The following is a 20,070-nucleotide window of genomic DNA, read 5'->3' as shown; positions in this document are numbered from 1 at the left end:
AAGAAAGTTTATAACTAATTAGTTACTAAAACGTGTTTCTTCTTTTTCTTCAATGCTGACCAAATTCTATCAATTAAGTTGAAATATGTCTATTGATTTAGACAACTCAACACCGTGTACACTATGTTCAGACTTGAGATAGTTGGTGGCAGTTAACAAGAAACCCTGGACCAAAGTTTCGTTCTTGTTAGCACTCATCAGCAGAGCGTAGCCACTGATGTTCACTGAAAGATTTAATCGAGTGTCACTGAGTTTTACAATATGAGACATAAGCACTGTATATTTTCCAGACTTTTGTACTAAACCATATAAGAGAATATCTAATCGCTGCTAAAGTAACCTAACTCTTTCAAGATGTCAAAGATGGATTCTTTACTACTCACTAAAAATGTTTTATTATTAGTAGTAATATTTAAACACATAAACATTAGTACAGGAAGGCACCAAATAGATATGCGCACATAAATCATTCGATTTATGTGAGGGTTGGGATATTGCCTGGGTGCCCAAACCTAAGCAGATGGCTTACTTATGGGTCAACACACGAAGGTCTGATCCACAAGGTAGTGGAGCAACGTCAGGAGATGTAACCCCATGGTAGCCGGTGACCAACAATTGGTTCATATGCCATTTGGTTCCTTAGAATTCCATAGCCCATGTGCACCATTGCATTGGAATTAGTTTGTCGAACCCCCCAGGTGGACCTTCTGTTTTCATCGACCTAGTTAAAGCGCCAGACATTCGCTTTTCGTTCTCTCATTTTCGTAAACAACACCCCCGCCACGAGAATGCAGTGAGTAGGACTTCCCTGTCGGTGGTTGTATACACGTGGCCATATGAGTATTTTTCGATGGCCGTATCAACGCATTTGTTACACTATTCACGTTCTCTCTAACATGAACATTAACGTAGAGCAGTGAATAAGAGAGAGAGAGGAGAAGAAAAAGGCATCAATACACCACAGTTGAATTTGTTTCTTATTTTTTTTACATTTCAGTAAAACAAGAGAAATATTTGTACAAAGTTAACTAGAAAGATTATAATTATTAGTTAATATATAAATAATAAATTGTAATTTATCATTTACAATCATGTACAAAAAAAGAAAAAAAACACATAATTATTAGTAAATAAGGTACAAATACATTTACAATATGAACAAATAGAGGAAAAAGGTATATGTGTAAATCATTGATAATCCATTGAATAGTGAATTATTAACAAATAATAATAATAATGGATTAGATTAGGCAATTGAAATTTATCTGCCTGCACGCATACACATTTTGTTCTGTTCTCCACAACATATGGTTTATTCTATTGTGTATTCATGAAATGAAAGACTAGTTAAATAAATTAAACAAATCATTGGAACCATAGGAAAGGAAGAATATACATTATGTGAATGGTTGTCAAACACTATAGAGTGAGACAGTTGATATAAGTGTACGCTCAAACATAAGAATTCTCATATTGCATATGAAATTTGTTGTGATAAAAAACATTAGTTTTATTCATGAACAGGCATAAAAAAAAACAAATGCTTCATGTTTGATCGAAAAACAAACAGTAAACAATGAAGAATGCGTTGTCGAGGTGTGTGAGTGCGAGGCAAATATGATCACAAGTAAATAGCGCTTAGAATAACATAGGTACCATATATATGCTTCTCTTAAGACAAACATTCCGGTGGACAAGAAAGTACTTGATTGTTTAGGTCACTTACATAGCAAGGTACTTCGAAGAATTACATCCAACTAGTACGACAGTGAAGTAACCATGATGAACTCAAAGAAAAAATTGTAAGCTTCCCCATTATTATTATTATAAAGCTGAAGATATTTTGATTTTCCATCATAACATAAATAGTAATCGCAGATGATAGACAATGTTGTATTGTGTTGTATGTTAACGACTCGATCCCCAGGGCTGGTTTATTCATCATCATTATTAAGCTAGAAGACTACCATGTGAACCAGATGCTACACCAGTGTATGGTTTAGCTGGATAAGATGGACTACGATGTAATTTTGGTAGACGATCTAATAATTTAACTAAAGTTGTAAATTCTGGTCGTTTACATGGACTGTATGCCCAACATTGAACAAGAATTTCCTAAATCGGTAAAAGAAAATGATAGTACAAACAAAGTATTATTTTTAACATTATCGTTGCTGATATATATATATATATATATATATATATATATATATATATATATATATATAAACAACTTACTCCTGTTACCCCTCGCAGTGTAGAGTAGGCCACCCACCAACATTCTACACAAAACTGTGCACTGGACAATCCCTTCCAACTGTTTACAGTTCCTATCCATCCTTTTCATGTCTGCTACAAATTCTCGACGCAAAGTGCTCCTCAGCCTTCCTTTTTTCCCGTCCCTCTTCAGGATTCCATGTGAGAGCTTGGCTCGTGATATAGTTTGATGATTTCCTCAATGTACGGCCTATCCACTCCCAGTGTCATCATCATTTCCTCATCTTGAAGCTGGTTTATTCTATCCCGCAGTAGACTGTTGATGATGGTATCCAGCTAACGGACATTCAGTATCTTACGTAGATAATTGCTTATAAATACTTGTACATTATTGATGATGGTTGTGATAGTTCTCGAAGTTTCAGCTCCGTACAGCAGAGTTGCCTTGATGTCCGTATTAAAGACTCTAACTTTGATATTGGTTGACAGTTGTTTTCAGTTCCATATGTTCTCCAATTGTAGGAATGAGGTCCTTGTTGATGTATATAATTGTAGCTATTTGTTGACCGAACTGTTGCCATATGTGAAGACCACTGAGTAAGGCAATACTGAAGTTATACTCAGAATACTGGGCAAACATCGAAAATTGAATGATGAGGCTGTATATATTAGACTGACGTGCTTAGAACATGAATTACTTATGCCAATCAACAACCTAACTGGATGCGTAATTGTTTACTGATGTAGGAGTAGGTTGAAAGTTAGAGTCAGCCAAGAACTATTATTCTTCTATGAAGCCATTAGCTACCAGACTAAGGTGTGTTCGCTGCAGATCGATGATCTGGCTTAGAATCAATAGCAAAAAGCTCAGATATATATTCACTCTTACATTTTTTCTACTAGATAAATTTATTCTGTCTATTTACATCTTGGTGTCCATATCAAATGTTTACTGCTAACATCGATAATGTTATTACTGTCTACTATATTGGCATTTGTCTTGATAGATTTCATTTCTTTGTTCTGATATAGTTTAGTAAGTATGTACCAGGTTTAACATTTATTATCACTCACTGTTAACCAACTATGTAAAAAATTAAAAATATGCATTAAACACTACAAATAACATCCTTATTTTCGCTCACATCAAAACTGATGTAAAAGGTTAAGTACCTCAATATGATGAATTAATCGAAATCAGCCAACGTATTTAGTGCCCTCAAATGCCCTGGTACGGCCGAGAGTGGGTACAGTCAGCCCACCCTCTCGAAATGCTCTCACATAGCCACATGCATGCAACCACTGCCACGGAAGTTCTACTCACTGCCTTCTTGCGTCCAAGGTGTTGTTCAATGAAATTGCGAGAACGAAAAGCGAATGTCCGGAGCTTTTACCGGGTTGGTGGGTATAGAGGGTCCACCTGGGGGAGTTGGAAAACTATAATTCAAAACCAATAGTGCACATGAGCTCCAGGATCTTAAGGAACCAAATGGCATATGAACCAATTGTTGGTCACCGTCTACCATGGGATTGGATCTGCTGACCTCGCCCCACTACCTTGTGGATCAGAGCTATAGGTCAAAGGCTCCGGGTGTGCTCCCCTAAGAAAAACACCTGCTTCGGTTTGGACACCCGGGTAGTATCACAGCCCCCACATATATCAAATGAGATTTGTGTGGCGCATATCCATTTGGTGCCTCCTTGTGCCAATATCTATGTGTTGAAATAAATAAATAACGATTGGTTAACGGAGAAACTTGAAAAGAAAAGCCCACAGAGAACGAGTACTTACCTTAAAATCTTTAGGACATTGAATTCGTAAATTCGGTTTTACACCATGTCCAACTAAGTAGGTGACAGCTTCAGCAGGTAATCCTTTGAAAGGGTATTCATTAGTTAACAGTTCATACCATACAGTACTAAGATATTATTGAAGAAAAACATCCAATCAAATATGAATTTTTAGAAATATTAGTTAAAATTATCGATATTAGGTAAAAAATGAAGTAAGGGTTAGTCAAATTATCGAGTCATTTGAGATTGAGACACATCTATAAATGCTGTCTTGATGGGGTGATAATGTTTAAACATCGTCATAACCCCAACTATTTATATTGGCTGAAACACTCATTAATTCAAAAAATGCCATGCCAAGGAGGTCTGAATAACACAATGCGTCGACATTAAAAACTACTCAGAGATAACTGTCAGACTAGTCTCAAGTACCGGAAACTAAGATTTGTGGTCGTGCATCCATACCATCACTAATACTCACAGATCTGATAAAGCTATCAAATAAACTCCAGTTTCACTACTTTTGTAGAGATAAATTTCTGCTATCAGTAGTATATGTACAATCACTGATTAATAAGCGGGATTAGGATTTTCACGGTTATTCTTGATCTCTTCTAACGTCAATGGTATGATATAAAATACAATTATTTCTATTCGTTTGCAAGCTATTTCGAAATCTTGCTGTTGATGTTAAGCACTACAATTGGATATGAGTTTTCTATTTAGCTACTGAGTCCACTGGTTTTTGCAATGAGTGTGAATATATATATCCATGACATCTATCGAAAACCAGGAACCACTGAACAGATGTTTCGTCTTAGTGTGGGACACTTTAGAAATTTGCAACCACTAACCTACTAGGGACTCTTAATTCTAGCGACGAGCTCCAAACACTTGAGATATTGCGCGACCATTATCTAGTACAATTTGTAAATTACTGACTCACACTCGACATGGTTGGCCGGAAGGTTCTGAGTTCGCCCCCTAGTTAGATCTTCGTATACTAGGACAAAATAACTTGTTGTAACGGGTTGATTGCAGATTTAATGCGCAGCGTTTTTATCGATCGGATCAATGACACATAAAAACATGTACGAACGACTTAGAGTCCCAGTTGGCCCTGCTTCTCTGTCTAACCCAGCCAGTTGAGTCCAGAACACAAGTCACAGCCTCTGAGATATGAATCATTATAGTTCAGACTTACTCTGTTTATAAACCAATCAAGCAGATCACATTGTACCATAAAATAGAAAATAACATTTGTACAATATTTAACAAGTGAAATAAATATTGACCAATAGGGAATGTCCATTTAACGTCCAAGGACAACATTAGACTTAACATGATAATTATTGGTATATTTTTCCGAATATCCTAACATAACTACCCAACGCTTCCTTCTTTTCAACGATTATCTAACTAGATCCAGTTTATAATTTTGAATTAATAAACTCCACAAACTCTTTATTTTATGATATTGATAAGAACAAGAAAAGACACTATTACGTCATCATTCCACAACAATATCATTTTACTTACCCAAAAGCAAAAACATCAGAAGATGTAGTTAATGGTAGTTCATTAGTTGTAGTAGCCAGTACATATCCAATGTTAAGTGCATGAATAATTTCCGGTGCAATATAGCATAACCAAAATGGTGGAACATTCAAATAATTGCCCCATCTAGAAATTCCCCCCCCCCATTCAGTGAAGAAAAAATATCCATATAAATGACTTTTGTTTTCTTTTTATTTTAATATCACAATGAAAATGTATCAAAGGATAGTGGAAAAATTCATGAACTTAAACAATAATGACTGAAAAGAGGCATAATACATTGTAATATGGGTCCTGAGATCTCTTTAGGATATTCCTCATTTTTTCTATATCTAATCTTTTAGTTATTTATATTATTTTATTTATTTCAACACATAGATATTGGTACAAAGAGGCACCAAATACATATGCGCCACACAAATCTCATTCGATATTTGTGAGGGCTGTGATACTGGCCCCCAAACGCCCTGGTATGGCCGAGAGCGGGGTGGGTTCGCCCTTCCTCTCGAAATACTCTCACACGGCCGCGCGTATACAGCCTATGCCAGGGAAGTCCTACTCACTGCCTTCTCGTGGCGGGGGTGTTGTTTACGAAAATGAGAGCACGAAAAGCGAATGTCCGGCGCTTTAACCAGATTCCAAACCAATGGTGCACATGGGCACCAGTATCCTGCGGGAACAAATGGCGTATGAACCAATCGTCGGTCACCGGCTACCATGGGACTGCATCTCCTTACGATGCTCCACTGCCTTGTGGGTTAGACCTTTAGGTCAAAGGCTCGGGGTGTGGCCCCTAAGAGAACCACCTGCTTCGGTCTGGGCACCCGGGCAGTAACGCAGCCCACACGCAATTAATGAACTGAAATTGTGTGGCGCATATATGTTTGGCGCACTCCTGTACCAATATATATGTGTTCAAATAAAATAAAATAAAACTGCCCGATCACCCAAATCGAAGCAGGTGGTTTTCTTAGGTGGCCACACCCCGAGCCTTCGATCTGACGGTCTGATCCACAAGGCAGTGGAGCATCGTAAGGAGATGCAGTCCCATGGTAGCCGGTGACCAACAATTGGTTCATACTCCATTTGTTCCTTCAGGATACTGGAGCCCATGTGCACCATTGGTTTGGAATCTGGTTAAAGCGCCGGACATTCACTTTTCGTGCTCTCATTTTCGTAAACAACACCCCCGCCACGAGAAGGCAATGAGTAGGACTTACCTGGCAGAGGCTATATACGCGTGGCCATGTGATAGCATTTCGAGGGGGAGAGCGGACTCTCCCCACTCTCGGCCGTACCAGAGCATTTGATACTGTTACTACTCTGGAGTTTATCTTAAAACAATTTTATCTCACTGTGTTAATTTGGTACGATAAATTGAACCGATACACAGATGTGTCAAGTTTTAAGTTTCATGATTGAACACTGACGACGAGAAATATTAAACACTGAAAATACAATTCAAGACGATGTGATGAAAAGCTATATGTGAAGAAACATTGAACCTGAAGTTCCAAAGGAATGTATTGTGGTGGATTTTAGGTTATTTCACTCAACCTATTTGACCAGGAAGATTTTAACCCGGTAATGTGTATGTATGGCTCTGATCGACATTCAATAGTTGAATGAAGTGATGCCATTAATTGAAATGTAATTAAGATAAATAAATAATTTTAACTAGGATTATTATGAAGTATAAAAATAAATCATTAATAGATGCCCCCAAGAGTGGGTAGAGTCAGATCCCTCGAGAAATCCTCTCACATGGACTCGCGTGTACACCAATTGTCAGGGAAGTCCTACTCACTGCCTTCTGTCGACGGTGTTGTTTATGAAATTGAGAGGATGAAAAGCGAATGTCCGGAGATTTAACCGAGTTAGTGGACACGGAGAATCCACACCAAAGGGGGGTTGGAAAACCATCATTCCAAACCAATGGTGTACATGAGTCCCAGTATCCTTAAGGAAACAAATGGTGTATGAACCAATTATTGGTCACCGGTTACCATGGAATTACATCTCCTGACGTTGCTCCACTGCCTTGTAGATCAGACCTTTAGGTAGAAGGCTCAGACAGTGGCTGTTTCAGAAAACCACCTTCTTCAGTCTGAGCACCTGAGCAGTATTAAAGCGCATACACAAATCAAGTGACTTGTGTAGTGCCCCTTTGTACCAAAAGTTATGTGTTCAAATAAAAATAATGAAAATACATTAATAGATAATTCTGGGAACTTACTTAGCTTTTTTACAAAGACGTACAAAATTGAATACACCAAAATCACCAATGACAACACGTGAATTATCTTCTAAAAATAAATTTCGTGTTTTTAAATCTCGATGTACAATGCCTTTAGCATGTAAATAACCCATACCTTTAGCTATTTGACTAGCTATACTTATTGTACGATTAATTGGCATAATATTATCACGATCATGAATTAAATGATACAATGTTTCACCCTGATTATTGAAGAACAAGAAGAAGAAGAAGGAGAAGAAGAAAAACAGGATCATTACTACTATTAGTTGAAACGAAAAATATAAAAACGTACCTAGATATAATGAAAAAAGACGAATACAGTAAATATATTCACAGGTCTATTTATGTATGCAGCAGTTACGAGGCACATTAATAAGGTTAGTGATACTGTAATGTCTGTTATTATGTTAAGCCTATATACATTAGTCTAGCTTTCGAACAGCCCATTCTATTTGGAGTCAGATCCCGCGCCACTAAAGTGGAGAGCCCTTCGATGAACATCTGATTTAAAAATGAAGACAAAATAAAGGGCCTTGCAAAAAGTGGTGAGCCCGAGGTGATCATTTGATTCATAATAGAACGATCCGACGAATAGACCAATGAGGATAGTTGACACAAGGAAAAAGTATCGATAAGATAATACGATTTGTGTATGTCCATGACGTGCTGCACTGGCTTTGCTGAGTACGTCGGATTAGAAATTGTGCTGGCTTCGCTGAATTCGTTCGTTGAAAGTATACAATGTAGAAGTTTCTTCATCGACGTAGCTTGCTGTGTTGAGTTCGTCGTCGTCGGCGGGCTCACCACTTTTTTGAGGCCCTTTATTTTGCTCTCCAATTCAGTGACCCGGGATCTGACTCCAAGTAGTATGAATAGAATGGGCTGTCCGAAAGCTAGAATAAGGTATATGGGCTTAACATAATAACAGGCACTACAATATAACCTAACGACCTAGAATTGAAATAAGTGTGAAGAGAATTTCGAACATGTGATTTATAAGTTGAAATTCACGTAATTGACTAAACCATTAAAACATTGATCCATTAACTCAAAGAAAACAAGGGTAACAATATATCGCTTATATGGAAAAAAATACACAAGATGCTATTAATTTTAAGATGTATTACACTTGCAAATATCCCTATTCCAGTACTCCTTAAGAGTTCCCAAATGCCCTGGTGCGGCCGAGAGTGGGGAGAGTCAGCTCTTTCTCTCGAAATGCTCTCAAGCAGTCAGGTGTATACCACCACTGTCAGGGAAGTCCTACTCACTGCATTCTCGCGTCCAATGTGTTGTTTACGAAATTGAGAGGATAGAAAGTGAATGTCCGGAGTTTTAACTGGAATGGTGGATATGGAGGGTCCACCTAGAGTAGTTGAAAAACCACAATTCTAAACCAATGGTGTACATGGGTTCCGGGATCCTTAGGGAACAAATGGAGTATGAACCAATTCTTGGTCACCGGTTACCATGGAATCACATCTCCTGACGTTGCTTCACTGCCTTGTGGATCACACCTTTAGGTCGAAGGCTCTCGGTGTAGCCACCTAAGAAAACCACCTGCTTCGGTTTGGGCACTCGAGCAGTATCTCAGTCCTCACAAATGCCTAATGATTTATGTGGCGCATATCTGTTTGGTGCCTCGTTGTACCAATGTTCATGTTTAAATAAATAAATAAACTCTTTAAGATAGTATCAATCGTTAGAGTTTTGGCGATGGTTCGAAACAATTAGAACTCATTTTGATGTTTTTAGTTTCAAGGGAGATGCCAAAAAATGAGCAGATCGAATAACAATGGGTTGTACTAGAATGGTAAGTGTTTAATTTAAATTTACTTGTTTAGTTCTTGGTGAAACTGACAGTTCCTTCACATAACTGGAAAAACATGTTATGTCCACCATAAAAAACCCGGTTCTGTTTGTTTGAAAATATGGAGTTCTATGAGTGTGTAACAAAATCGTGTGCACCCTTCTGCTTTAAAAGAGATTTGGAGGCGAAGTTCAATATGCAGATTATAGGGTCAAGTTTTCCTGCGACCTTCCCCCAAATAGGATAGCAAATACTAAACAACTTCAGCGGAAACATTACCACTTTTTACATTTCTGTAAAGCTGGCAACTTGAATTCTCCTGTGGACATGAATATAATCCTGTCATAACCAATACCAACTGCAGTTTTATCGCTACAACATTTACCAGCCCAATCAATCAAGGTTTTTTCAGAACAGACAGAAAGAAAGAGAGGAACAGAGAAATCTGTCTTTCAAAATAAGTTACACATTGATTTCTAGCTGAATTTTTATCAATAGGATACTGATCTTAATTCAGTGGAGGCCAATATCATTTTTGTCAAATTTACAGTTTTTAAGATTCTATCGACTTAGTTACAATATGACTACAAGTGCAAGTGACTCAACATCACGTGTATTATGTTTTCACGTTAGGTAGTAAACCTTGTTCGATATATTTGCTAGTTCCTACTCGTCAACAAACCGCACCTGCAATTTTTAGGAACTAGTGTTTCTTGTAAGATTTGAATCGGCATCACTTAGATAGTGATCAACTAATGTACTTCAGCACTACAAAATATCAGATCAGTGGTAACATTTCTAAATATGAAACTAAGTGATGTACATTCGGATAACACAAGAAGCATCAGTTCCCATTAAATACCAGGCACACCTCGCTAATGAGTGACCTCTTGAGAGCAGCCTAGTGTAACAAACGACTAATAGGCAAGAGGAATGTATTTATTATAAGAAGTTATAAAGTATTTATATAATACACTATGCATAGCTTTCAATCTTTGATTCACATCTCTAGGTGTGTTATGAAATTTGAAATGTCTTCTCGCTTGGTCTCCAAGTGTTCTGCCAACGCCGTACATTCGATGGACTGAAACTCTTCACTTTGTTTGACAATTGTATCAACGTTCCGTTACACAATACTTACAAACAATCTTGTAAGTAGCATCCACTACACTAGGTTCATGATTTTCTACTAACTACTTCCAACTGCTTAACATTATAAAAATTCCTTAAAAGTAAAACAGAAAATAAGATGCAAATACAGGGACATACACAGAAATAAAACACTTACTCGACTAAGTTGTGTAACAATAGCTAAATCAGGTGCTTTCATACAAGCACCCATAAATAGTACTAAGTTTTCATGACGTGTTTTATGTAGTAATGCAACTTCACGTTTAAACGCTTCAACACGTATTGAATCATCTACATCTTCTGGATCGAAATCTATACGTTTAATAGCTACTTCACCGTGCCATTTACCACGATATACTGTACCAAATGTACCACGTCCAATTATTTCACCAATAAATAAATTTTCCATTGGTATATCCCATTCTTTTAGTGTAACTGATATCTATTATAATAAATAGGGTAAAACAATGATCATCAGCGGGTACACGAAACTTAAATGAACATATTTAATTTAATTATCAGCATAGGGTTATGGAGATTATTAAGTTTTTGATTGAGATCATGAACCGATTGATGTTATACCAGTATTGGAAAAGTGGAAGCACTGGACAGTCGTTTTGTCCTATAGTGGGACTCCTCAGTAGTGCGCATCTACGATCCCGCTCACGGGATTCGAACACAGGGCCTTCGGTCTCGCACGCGAACGCTTAACCTTTAGACCACTGGACCGACCGGCAACCAATGATGTTGATGTCTAACCTCAAACAATCCACGAAATTGCGCGACCATCTTCCATTGTAACTTGTAAAACCAATCTTGATATGAAACTGAAATAAAGTTGATAAATTTCGGAATCTATATTGTCGATCAGTGAGATTAATACGTCTGGTATACGAAACTTTGAATTCTTAATCATTCTTTAGTCCAACAGATGTATTTTACATTTTACTTTTAACCATAAGACATAAGGCAGGAAATATGGAAAAACGTTATACGTCCAAGGCTATTACAACCATAGAAAATAAGAATATTTATAGGTTTACTTATGACCTTGATATTTCAGAAGCTTATGGAATATGAAAAGCAGGAAAATGTCAGGAATTGTTCAATGAGCGTAATGAACATTATAGGAAGACTCTACTGAACGCTAACTGAGCAGACACAGGATATCATCGTACATCGTACTGGAGATAAACGATGTTCTATAAACATCAAATGATCGAATTTCGAAACTGGGATTTTAAAAATGATGCATACACCATGAAACCTGAGTTAGATCCTTGGTAACAATTGGCTTAGTAACTTTAAACTATAATGAAATAATTCCTTAGTTCAAGGTTTGTAAAACACTAGCATTTAGTTTTGTACCCAGTTTATTCTACAAATTATAAGCTTTCGTTGGATGTCATAGCCCTTTTTCGTTCCAAAGTTATTGTAATTTGAACGTAACCTTTGGTACTCCATTTTCCTATTCTAATGCCCACTTTGGACATAATCGTATTTTCTAATTGTTTGTACGTTGTGATCGTGGGTAGCCAACTATTTATTCATGTATCCTTTTACACTAATCTGAATCGGGAATAAATCAAGAAGTGCTCCAGTCAACGTGTCTTTTCTCTCGCTTGTTAACCAACCAAATGACAGAATAGTTTTCATCTCTCTGCCCAAGGTGGTTAGTCTCGACTCGAACTCACTTATTTCTAGCCTCACGGTTAAACCAGTTAACCTATCATCTAAAGGCCTTAACCTAGATCAAAATAAGTTCTCCCATGCATATTATTGGGTAGACAAATCAAGGACATAATAGATGATGTCAGCCGCTGACCGACATAATCTTTACTCTCAAGTTCACTTACAAAAACATGAAGCCAGAACACGAAGTTGAAAGGAGAAACAGCTGCAGAGGTCTTGAACACCGATTATTTAGCTAATTTAAAGGATATTTTATTTAGCTAAGCCACATATTGTATTTTCCAGTACATACCTGAACTAAAGATGTATTAATGATAAACTCTATTTCAAGCCACCTCAATATGGAACATGATATACTGGCTGCACGAAACGTCCACTATCCAAGCGCATAATGAAACATTACCTAGTACAGTTATCTAAAGCTAAGTCCCAATCAATTACCAGTTCTATGACGGAGAGTCCGCTCTCCCTCTCGAAATGCCCTCACATGAACACGCGTATGTAGCCTCTGCAAGGGAAGTCCTACTCACTGCATTCTCGCGTCCAATGTGTTGTTTGCGAAATTGAGAGGATGAAAAGCGAATGTTCGGAGCTCCAGTATCCTGAGGGAACAAATGGCGCATGAACCAATTGTTGGTCACCGACTTCCATGGGACTGCATATTCTTACGATGCTCCACTGCCTTGTGGATCAGACCTTCAGGTCGAAGGCTCCGGGTGTGGCCCCCTAAGAAAACCACCTGCTTCAGTTTGGGCACCCAGGCAGTATCACAGCCCTCACACATATCAAATGAGATCTGTGTGGCGCATGTGTATTTGATGCGTATGTATTTGATATCTGTGTTAAAACAATAAAAGAAATAAAGTCTATAACGGAACAATTGCACCTAATTGCCTCTAAATGAATCTTCATTTAAAATTATTTACAAAGTCAAACGAGCCAATTTCCAAGAGAAGCGGGATGTAAAATTTGTGCATATAGTAGGCTTTGATATTTCATCGAGTCAAGTGTAGTCTCCATATACAGGGATGGTATGTCTAATCTTTTATTTGACACCGTTTCAACACTCCCTGTTAGTTTTCGTAATTATTTTTAAAACACATTCATCACTTCTCTTTCTTAGATTCGTCAAAAATGGATAATTATCTTTCATATATCTCTCTTCTATATTATTGAAACCATGAACCAGCCTAAATTAGACAACCATTAAAAACTAGGAAACATCGGACATTGTTTTATCTCTCTCAGTAGCGTGCATTCTCGACCTTACAGGAGCATTTAAACCAAGACCTTCATATCTCGTAATGAGCGCTTAATCATTAGATCATTTGAATTTTCCAACCAACCAATCATAGAGTATGATGTATAAGTGCAAACACGATTGTATAGCATTACCAAATCTCATCATAGAAAAGCAAATATTCTTCACTGAACTATCATTCTTTTATTAAATGATAATAATAATAGACACTTTTTTATCATTTACATTTACCAAAACATAATTAAGCTTACACTATTAGTTCTCATTAAAGATGATTCATCTTGACTATCCATTGATTCAAACCGGTGTACTGCATTCTGAGTAAACATGAAAGATCAAAACATTAAGTAAACAGATAAAATTACTAAGATGTATACATGTGTATATGTTTATAAGTGATAGAGTGTGTGTGTGTGAGAGAGAGAGAGAGCGAGAAAGATAGTAGACGGATATTCCAAAATAATTGGCACACATATTACTATACATAGAAACGAAAGAAAAAAATTCATAATTCGAAATAACTATTAAATGAATAGTAAATTAAACGTGAATCAACGGTTAATTTCTAAATGAATGTCAAGAATTAGGTTTGGAGATTAAATAAATTGACTAATTGATTATGGAACTCGGCTTTCATAATCAATTAGTCAATTATTTAATCTCCAAACCTAATTCTTGACATTCATTTAGAAATTAACCGTTGATTCACGTGATAGAGAACAAACCAGATCCCAGTGGAGGAAGAAACGCTCGAAGTGGATAGGACACACATTGAGGAATGCACCCAACTGCGTCACAAGACAAGCCCTCACATGGAATCCTCAAGGCCAAAGGAAAAGAAGAAGACCAAAAATCACATTACGCCGAGAAATGGAAATAGACATAAGAAAAATGAACAAGAATTGGATGGAACTAGAAAAGAAGGCCCAGGACAGAATGGGTTGGAGAATGCTGGTCTGCGGCCTATATTCCATTAGGATCAACAGGCGTAAGTAAGTAATTGACTATGGATTTCACGTTGCAAAGTTAGAAAATACATGGATTAAAGAAAAAGCTGATATAAATAAACTTGGAGAACTAGGTGAAACGAATAATTGATGAATGAATACTGATCTGCGGAGAATGATGATAAGAAATTTCACTGAGATCATAAACCACCATTCAAACCAGGACAGATCAAATACTGGTTCAATAGTTGACTTTTAGTCACTAAGTCGCATGTCCGAACTCCGCTCCATTTACTCTATTTCGGACAGCCGAGTAGTATCGTCGATGTTCAGTGTTAAGCCAAGTAACGGAATTCACACTCTTTAGATGAACCTATCATGTTCATCACAATAATAGTAATACAGAACTTCACGATAATTCAGAGAGGTAAATCTATTTGACGTAGCATTAATGAATTCTTCAACAAACCACCATTAACGTCCATAATCTGTTGTCAATCCGATACTCCATAAATATCCGTCAGTTGTAAGTATCATTATTATTAGGCTTACTCTTTTTCTTCTACATACCATAAATACAAGTATGAAATGGTAATAAACAGAAAACCGGTCGATAAATTGTAGCCTATGACAACAAAACTTACATCAACAACAGTTCGTTCACTTTCTCCAGAAGATACAGTACTACAAAAAGATGGTAAAAGAAGTTTTATAAGAATTTTCAAAAGTCAGAAAATAAATAAATACTATTTAAAGTAAAACTAGTTCTTCAGGCCTGATAGGAATTGGTTACTAAAAATAGAAATTATTGTTAAGTTCAAGTATTAGCCGACAAAAAAATTCTCCTAATTAAACCATGCAAAAAACAGTCAGTTTCAAACCTTACACGGTTTAATCAATAAGACATGATTGAGCTATCACCATCACTACGACCATTCAGAAAGAATCATATTTATCAATAACATAACAATAACTGATCAGTATCATTTGTATCATCAATGTACATTATAATCTTAATACGTTTGATCGGACAAATTTGATTTTATTGTTTTGTAATGATGTGATCTAATCTAATTCACAGATCATGTGAATAACTAATTGAAATGAAACACTTAGAAAGTAATTAATTGAAATACATCATTGATGATAGCACGTTATTCATGATAAGCTATATGACGATTGACAATTTGATAATAATAATAATAATAAATTTAAGTAACACATTTAGGTTATTACATCCATCAATTCGATTGATTTGAACTATAAACATTTACAGTATATAATTCCTTATATGAACAGATCATAGGTATTTTGAGGTGGATGGGGTGGGGGGGGCTGAATGTGTTCATCACAGATTGACTTTAGTTGAAATGTAGAACACGACAATAGACAGGAGGAATGTATTTATTATAAGAAGTTATAAAGTATTTATATAATAATATGATACATAGATTTCAATCTTCGATTCACATCTCTAGGTGTGTTATGAAATTTGAAATATCATGTCGCCTGATCTCCAAGTGTTCTGCCAACGCCATACTTTCGATCGACTAAAACGCTTCACTTAGTGTGACAAATGTAGCAACTCAGACATCACATTTCGCTACACAATACTTATAAACAATCTTGCAAGTAGAATCCACTAGAGAAGTACCATTGGCAACTAGAAAGTATTGGATAGATGTTTCACCCTAGTACAGGACTCTTTAGCATTCCTCAGGGGTCGAAATTAAGACCTTTAGGTCTCGAAACAAATGTTTCATCATTACCGACCACTGACTGTGTCAGGGCCCAATGAAAACACTAGTACAGTAAAAGAAGTAGTCTATTGATCTAGATTACTAATAAAATCATTCAATAATGACATTTTAGTTACAAATGACTATTATAACTCAATTTATTCATATATCCTATAGTTTAATTTACTGTATAACCAATAACCCCTACAAGGAGTCAGAAACACCCAGCTGAATGAGCTGATTACACCTCCTCTACAATAAACTACAATCAACGCAGCTGAAGCTGATGTTAGTAAAACAAGTAATGAATGGTGAATAGCTCCGCATAGGTATTTCTTTTTTTGTGAAGAATACTTCTGTCCTTCTTGCAGAATGTTAGGGTTAAGTAATGTGAAAGCTTATTACTGTTTAGCATTATCAATGGATATACATATACTGTCAAACTGCCAAATACATGAACAATGTCACAGAGCATAACCTCTGGTTAGATTATGTTGAATTATTTATATATTAAGCTGTTGGTTTCAGGGATGCAAATTGGCTTGAAGATAAGCTACATTAAGTTCTATTAAGTGAAGATTGACATATAAACTTATAATTATAAGTATGTGATAAAACCGATCTATTGGTAATGTGAAGCGGTAACCCAACACTTACCTAATTAAAGGACTATTATTATTCACATTATTATTGAAATTCCCGTCTACTAATTGATTATCTATGATTGGATGACTGACACCTTTAATATAATAGAAATACAATACAAATATTATTCATGACATTATTGTAAACACGTTATGATTAGAAATAATACAAGTAAACAACAATCCTGAAACATTTGAATGTATCCAAATGTACGGTGGCGCAACTTCGTGGATTGGTTGAAGTTAGACATTAACACTGTTGGATGCCGGCTTAGTGGTCTAATGGTTAAGCGCTCGCGCGCGAGACCAATAGGTCCTGGGTTCGAATCTCGCGGGGGGAGGGATCGTGGATGCGCACTACTGAGGAGTCCCATACTGGGACAAAACGGCTGTCCAGTGCTTCCAGGTTTTTGATGATGGTCTAGCTTCAATTGACTCAAGATTTCAACCAGTGAAAAATAAGTACTATACGAAAGAACAGTTCTAATTAACTGCTGCTTACATCCTTGTTCTCTTCAATTCGATCTTTTCAATATTCTGCTGCCAAGTATTCCACTTCAGATTAGTGTCACATACTGTTTTGTGTCTATCGACATAAGTAGCATACACCACGGAGACAATTACACTAGAAAATCTAACAATTAAGATGAATTATCAGTGGACAAGATTTCGGTAGTTTACAATTTCCCATAGAATATTTAAAGCTGATAAACTATAGAAGCTAATTAATCCTTGTCCCAGAGAATAAACCAACTATTAGCTGAAAAGGAAATTAGCAAAAGCACGCTGGAGGTAGATGGGATATACATTTGGGAAATCATAAAGCTCTATCAAAATCCAAGCACCAGCTTGGAATCCTCAGCCCTGTAGCATGGTGATCTCGGGTGTTGTTGCATTTTTGAGAGCGGTTGTCACTTCCCGGTTGACCATACAGTGAAAAAATATTTCTCCTTTGCGGACCTGAAAACGAAACTGGACTGGAAGTGACATTATTGACCTGGGAGTGTGACCGCAGAGACCAAGAGACAACTGCTTGATACTGGTCTAAAAACCTGATTATGGGAATTTTTATGCGTTGGTTCCGCATTTTAAAAAGCCTTAATGCCGGAGTAGGGTGAAGTGTGGCTTCAAGGGTCCACCTTCCTTAACTCTCTGATGAGAAGACAGCATCGCTGCGGACATTGGTTGGTCGAGAGAAATACTTTAATGCTGGCACACCTATCGACAGCCTACAGTAAAACTTCGACCTCGGGCTTCAAAGTGCTGCTTTCAGATTTACCATTCTCCAACCGACCTGTCTAGCATGATAGGACCTAAAATAACACAGGTTTCGGCCAATTGAGCTCGTTGGAGTCATCACAACACACAAGCCTGACATCACATCAAGGTAGGAGCTAAGGTCGAGCCCTGCAGCATACTTACACTGAATATTCCTAAGGTTAAAAAAGCTGATCCACGACATTGGAGACACGATTGGAAAGCGCTACTAATGACCTAGAAACTTTTATGCATCTTATAAACCAAAAAGTAATCAATAGACTATCAAATCTGTCGCTTAAAATATTTGCAGTAATGAAACTTAAATGTACATAACAGGCGTTTTTTATGTAGCTCATAACGTTTTCCAACGATTTTATGGACGATGTCATTTTCTATCTTAGAGCAAACTATTATTTACTTTCGATAGTCATTTATTCGAAAATTTGGTTAATGTATATTTCAGCTCATTTTAACAAAATAATCTTCTGGCGTTGCTCCACTGTCTTGTGGATCAGACTTATAGGTCAGACAACTCATTATGATCCTAAAAATTGGTTAGATTGTCTCGGATACATGGAGTGGGGTCATCCACCTATTGTTCGACGTTCAGTAAGTATGTGGTGTCCAGTATTTTCGCCCACCTTTCCGTCAATTTAGTAGTTATGTACTGTATGTAAACGTAACTTTTACTGAAGATTTCACCTTAAGAATCTTAAGTTATTCGAATCCGTCAACTATGAACGCAGCAGTGTAGTGCAGTCCAGACTGATAGATGAAAAACTCCGAAAACCAGCGAAAGCTAGAGTTCGTAACGAAAGCGTTAATGAGAACCATATATTTACGCGTAGCCCACACTCAATAAGTGAACAGAAAGATCCCCGAAAATGCTACACGTCGCACACTTACTGAACATTGGAAAACGGATGGTATACTACTTATTAAATATCTGCCTCTAGAACTTTGGACTTAAATAATGTTTTGTACTTTTTTATTCCATAAATTCATCATCGAACGATATTATTTTGCACTACTCATTAGTACAATGATTATTCCAAATCAGTTCGCTCAATATCTTTTTAACTTCCCTTTTCCCTATGCTGAAATTGTGTGTAGCGACTTAGTCGACACAAATTCGTTCCAGGTAACATGTTGTTTTTGGTTGCCTGACACTTATCAAACTACTTAACAGAGCGAGAAATACTTTCTTACCTGAAGATTGAACATGGTATGTGGTGCTCAGCCGTTCAAGGTTCGTGAAGCTTTATCTGGTGAAGTCCACTGGCTTTTCTGAAAAGTTTCCGTGTTTCAAGGCTCACCCCGAGGATGTGATTTTGTGGGTAAACCAGCAGCCCCTGGTCTTAGCGCGCGACCAGTACTAGGGGCAAGTACACGTCATATGCACATCGGTAACATATAGGTTTTCACTTATGTATCCCATAGAGTACACATATGTATATTCACCCCCCCCCGTGAAGGGCAGATGGTTTTTACTCCCTTCGAACGAATTTGTTACAAGTGGATTTCTTTTACACATTACATGTGTACCACTTGTAAAAAGACTTTCACTCTTGCACTTTATGACATATACATAAGCATAAACGCTCCCGGGGAGGGTTGACGGTCACCTCTCCTTAATATTTGCTACCACATATTTTAACTACGTCTTCGACCTGTTGGTTTAGATAGCCGATTTTATTAGACATAAGGGGAAAATTGAACACGATACTACTTATTTATCTAAGACTAGACATGGAACCG

The 20,070-nt window shown here is 36.9% G+C and overlaps 1 protein-coding gene across 1 annotated transcript in view; it reads right to left on the bottom strand.

The window, feature by feature from the left end:
* Positions 1–954: 954 nt before the first annotated feature.
* KSR2_1 (kinase suppressor of Ras 2) overlaps positions 955–20,070 on the bottom strand; it is a 38,636-nt gene continuing 19,520 nt past the window's right edge. Inside the window, exons 10-17 of the mRNA XM_051216566.1 lie at positions 17,066–17,147; positions 15,314–15,353; positions 13,974–14,039; positions 10,927–11,211; positions 7,805–8,028; positions 5,551–5,694; positions 4,010–4,136; positions 955–2,115 (exon numbers count right to left, since the gene is read on the bottom strand). Of these exons, the coding sequence (XP_051067169.1) occupies positions 1,951–2,115; positions 4,010–4,136; positions 5,551–5,694; positions 7,805–8,028; positions 10,927–11,211; positions 13,974–14,039; positions 15,314–15,353; positions 17,066–17,147 (1,133 nt within the window). The 3' untranslated portion in view covers positions 955–1,950. The remainder of the gene's footprint in view (positions 2,116–4,009; positions 4,137–5,550; positions 5,695–7,804; positions 8,029–10,926; positions 11,212–13,973; positions 14,040–15,313; positions 15,354–17,065; positions 17,148–20,070) is intronic.

The sequence above is a fragment of the Schistosoma haematobium genome, chromosome 4 (genome assembly GCF_000699445.3).
Source record: "Schistosoma haematobium chromosome 4, whole genome shotgun sequence".
NCBI lineage: Eukaryota > Metazoa > Platyhelminthes > Trematoda > Strigeidida > Schistosomatidae > Schistosoma > Schistosoma haematobium.
The sequence above is the reverse complement of the archived record's forward strand: the minus strand, read 5'-3'. Positions and strand labels throughout refer to the sequence as shown.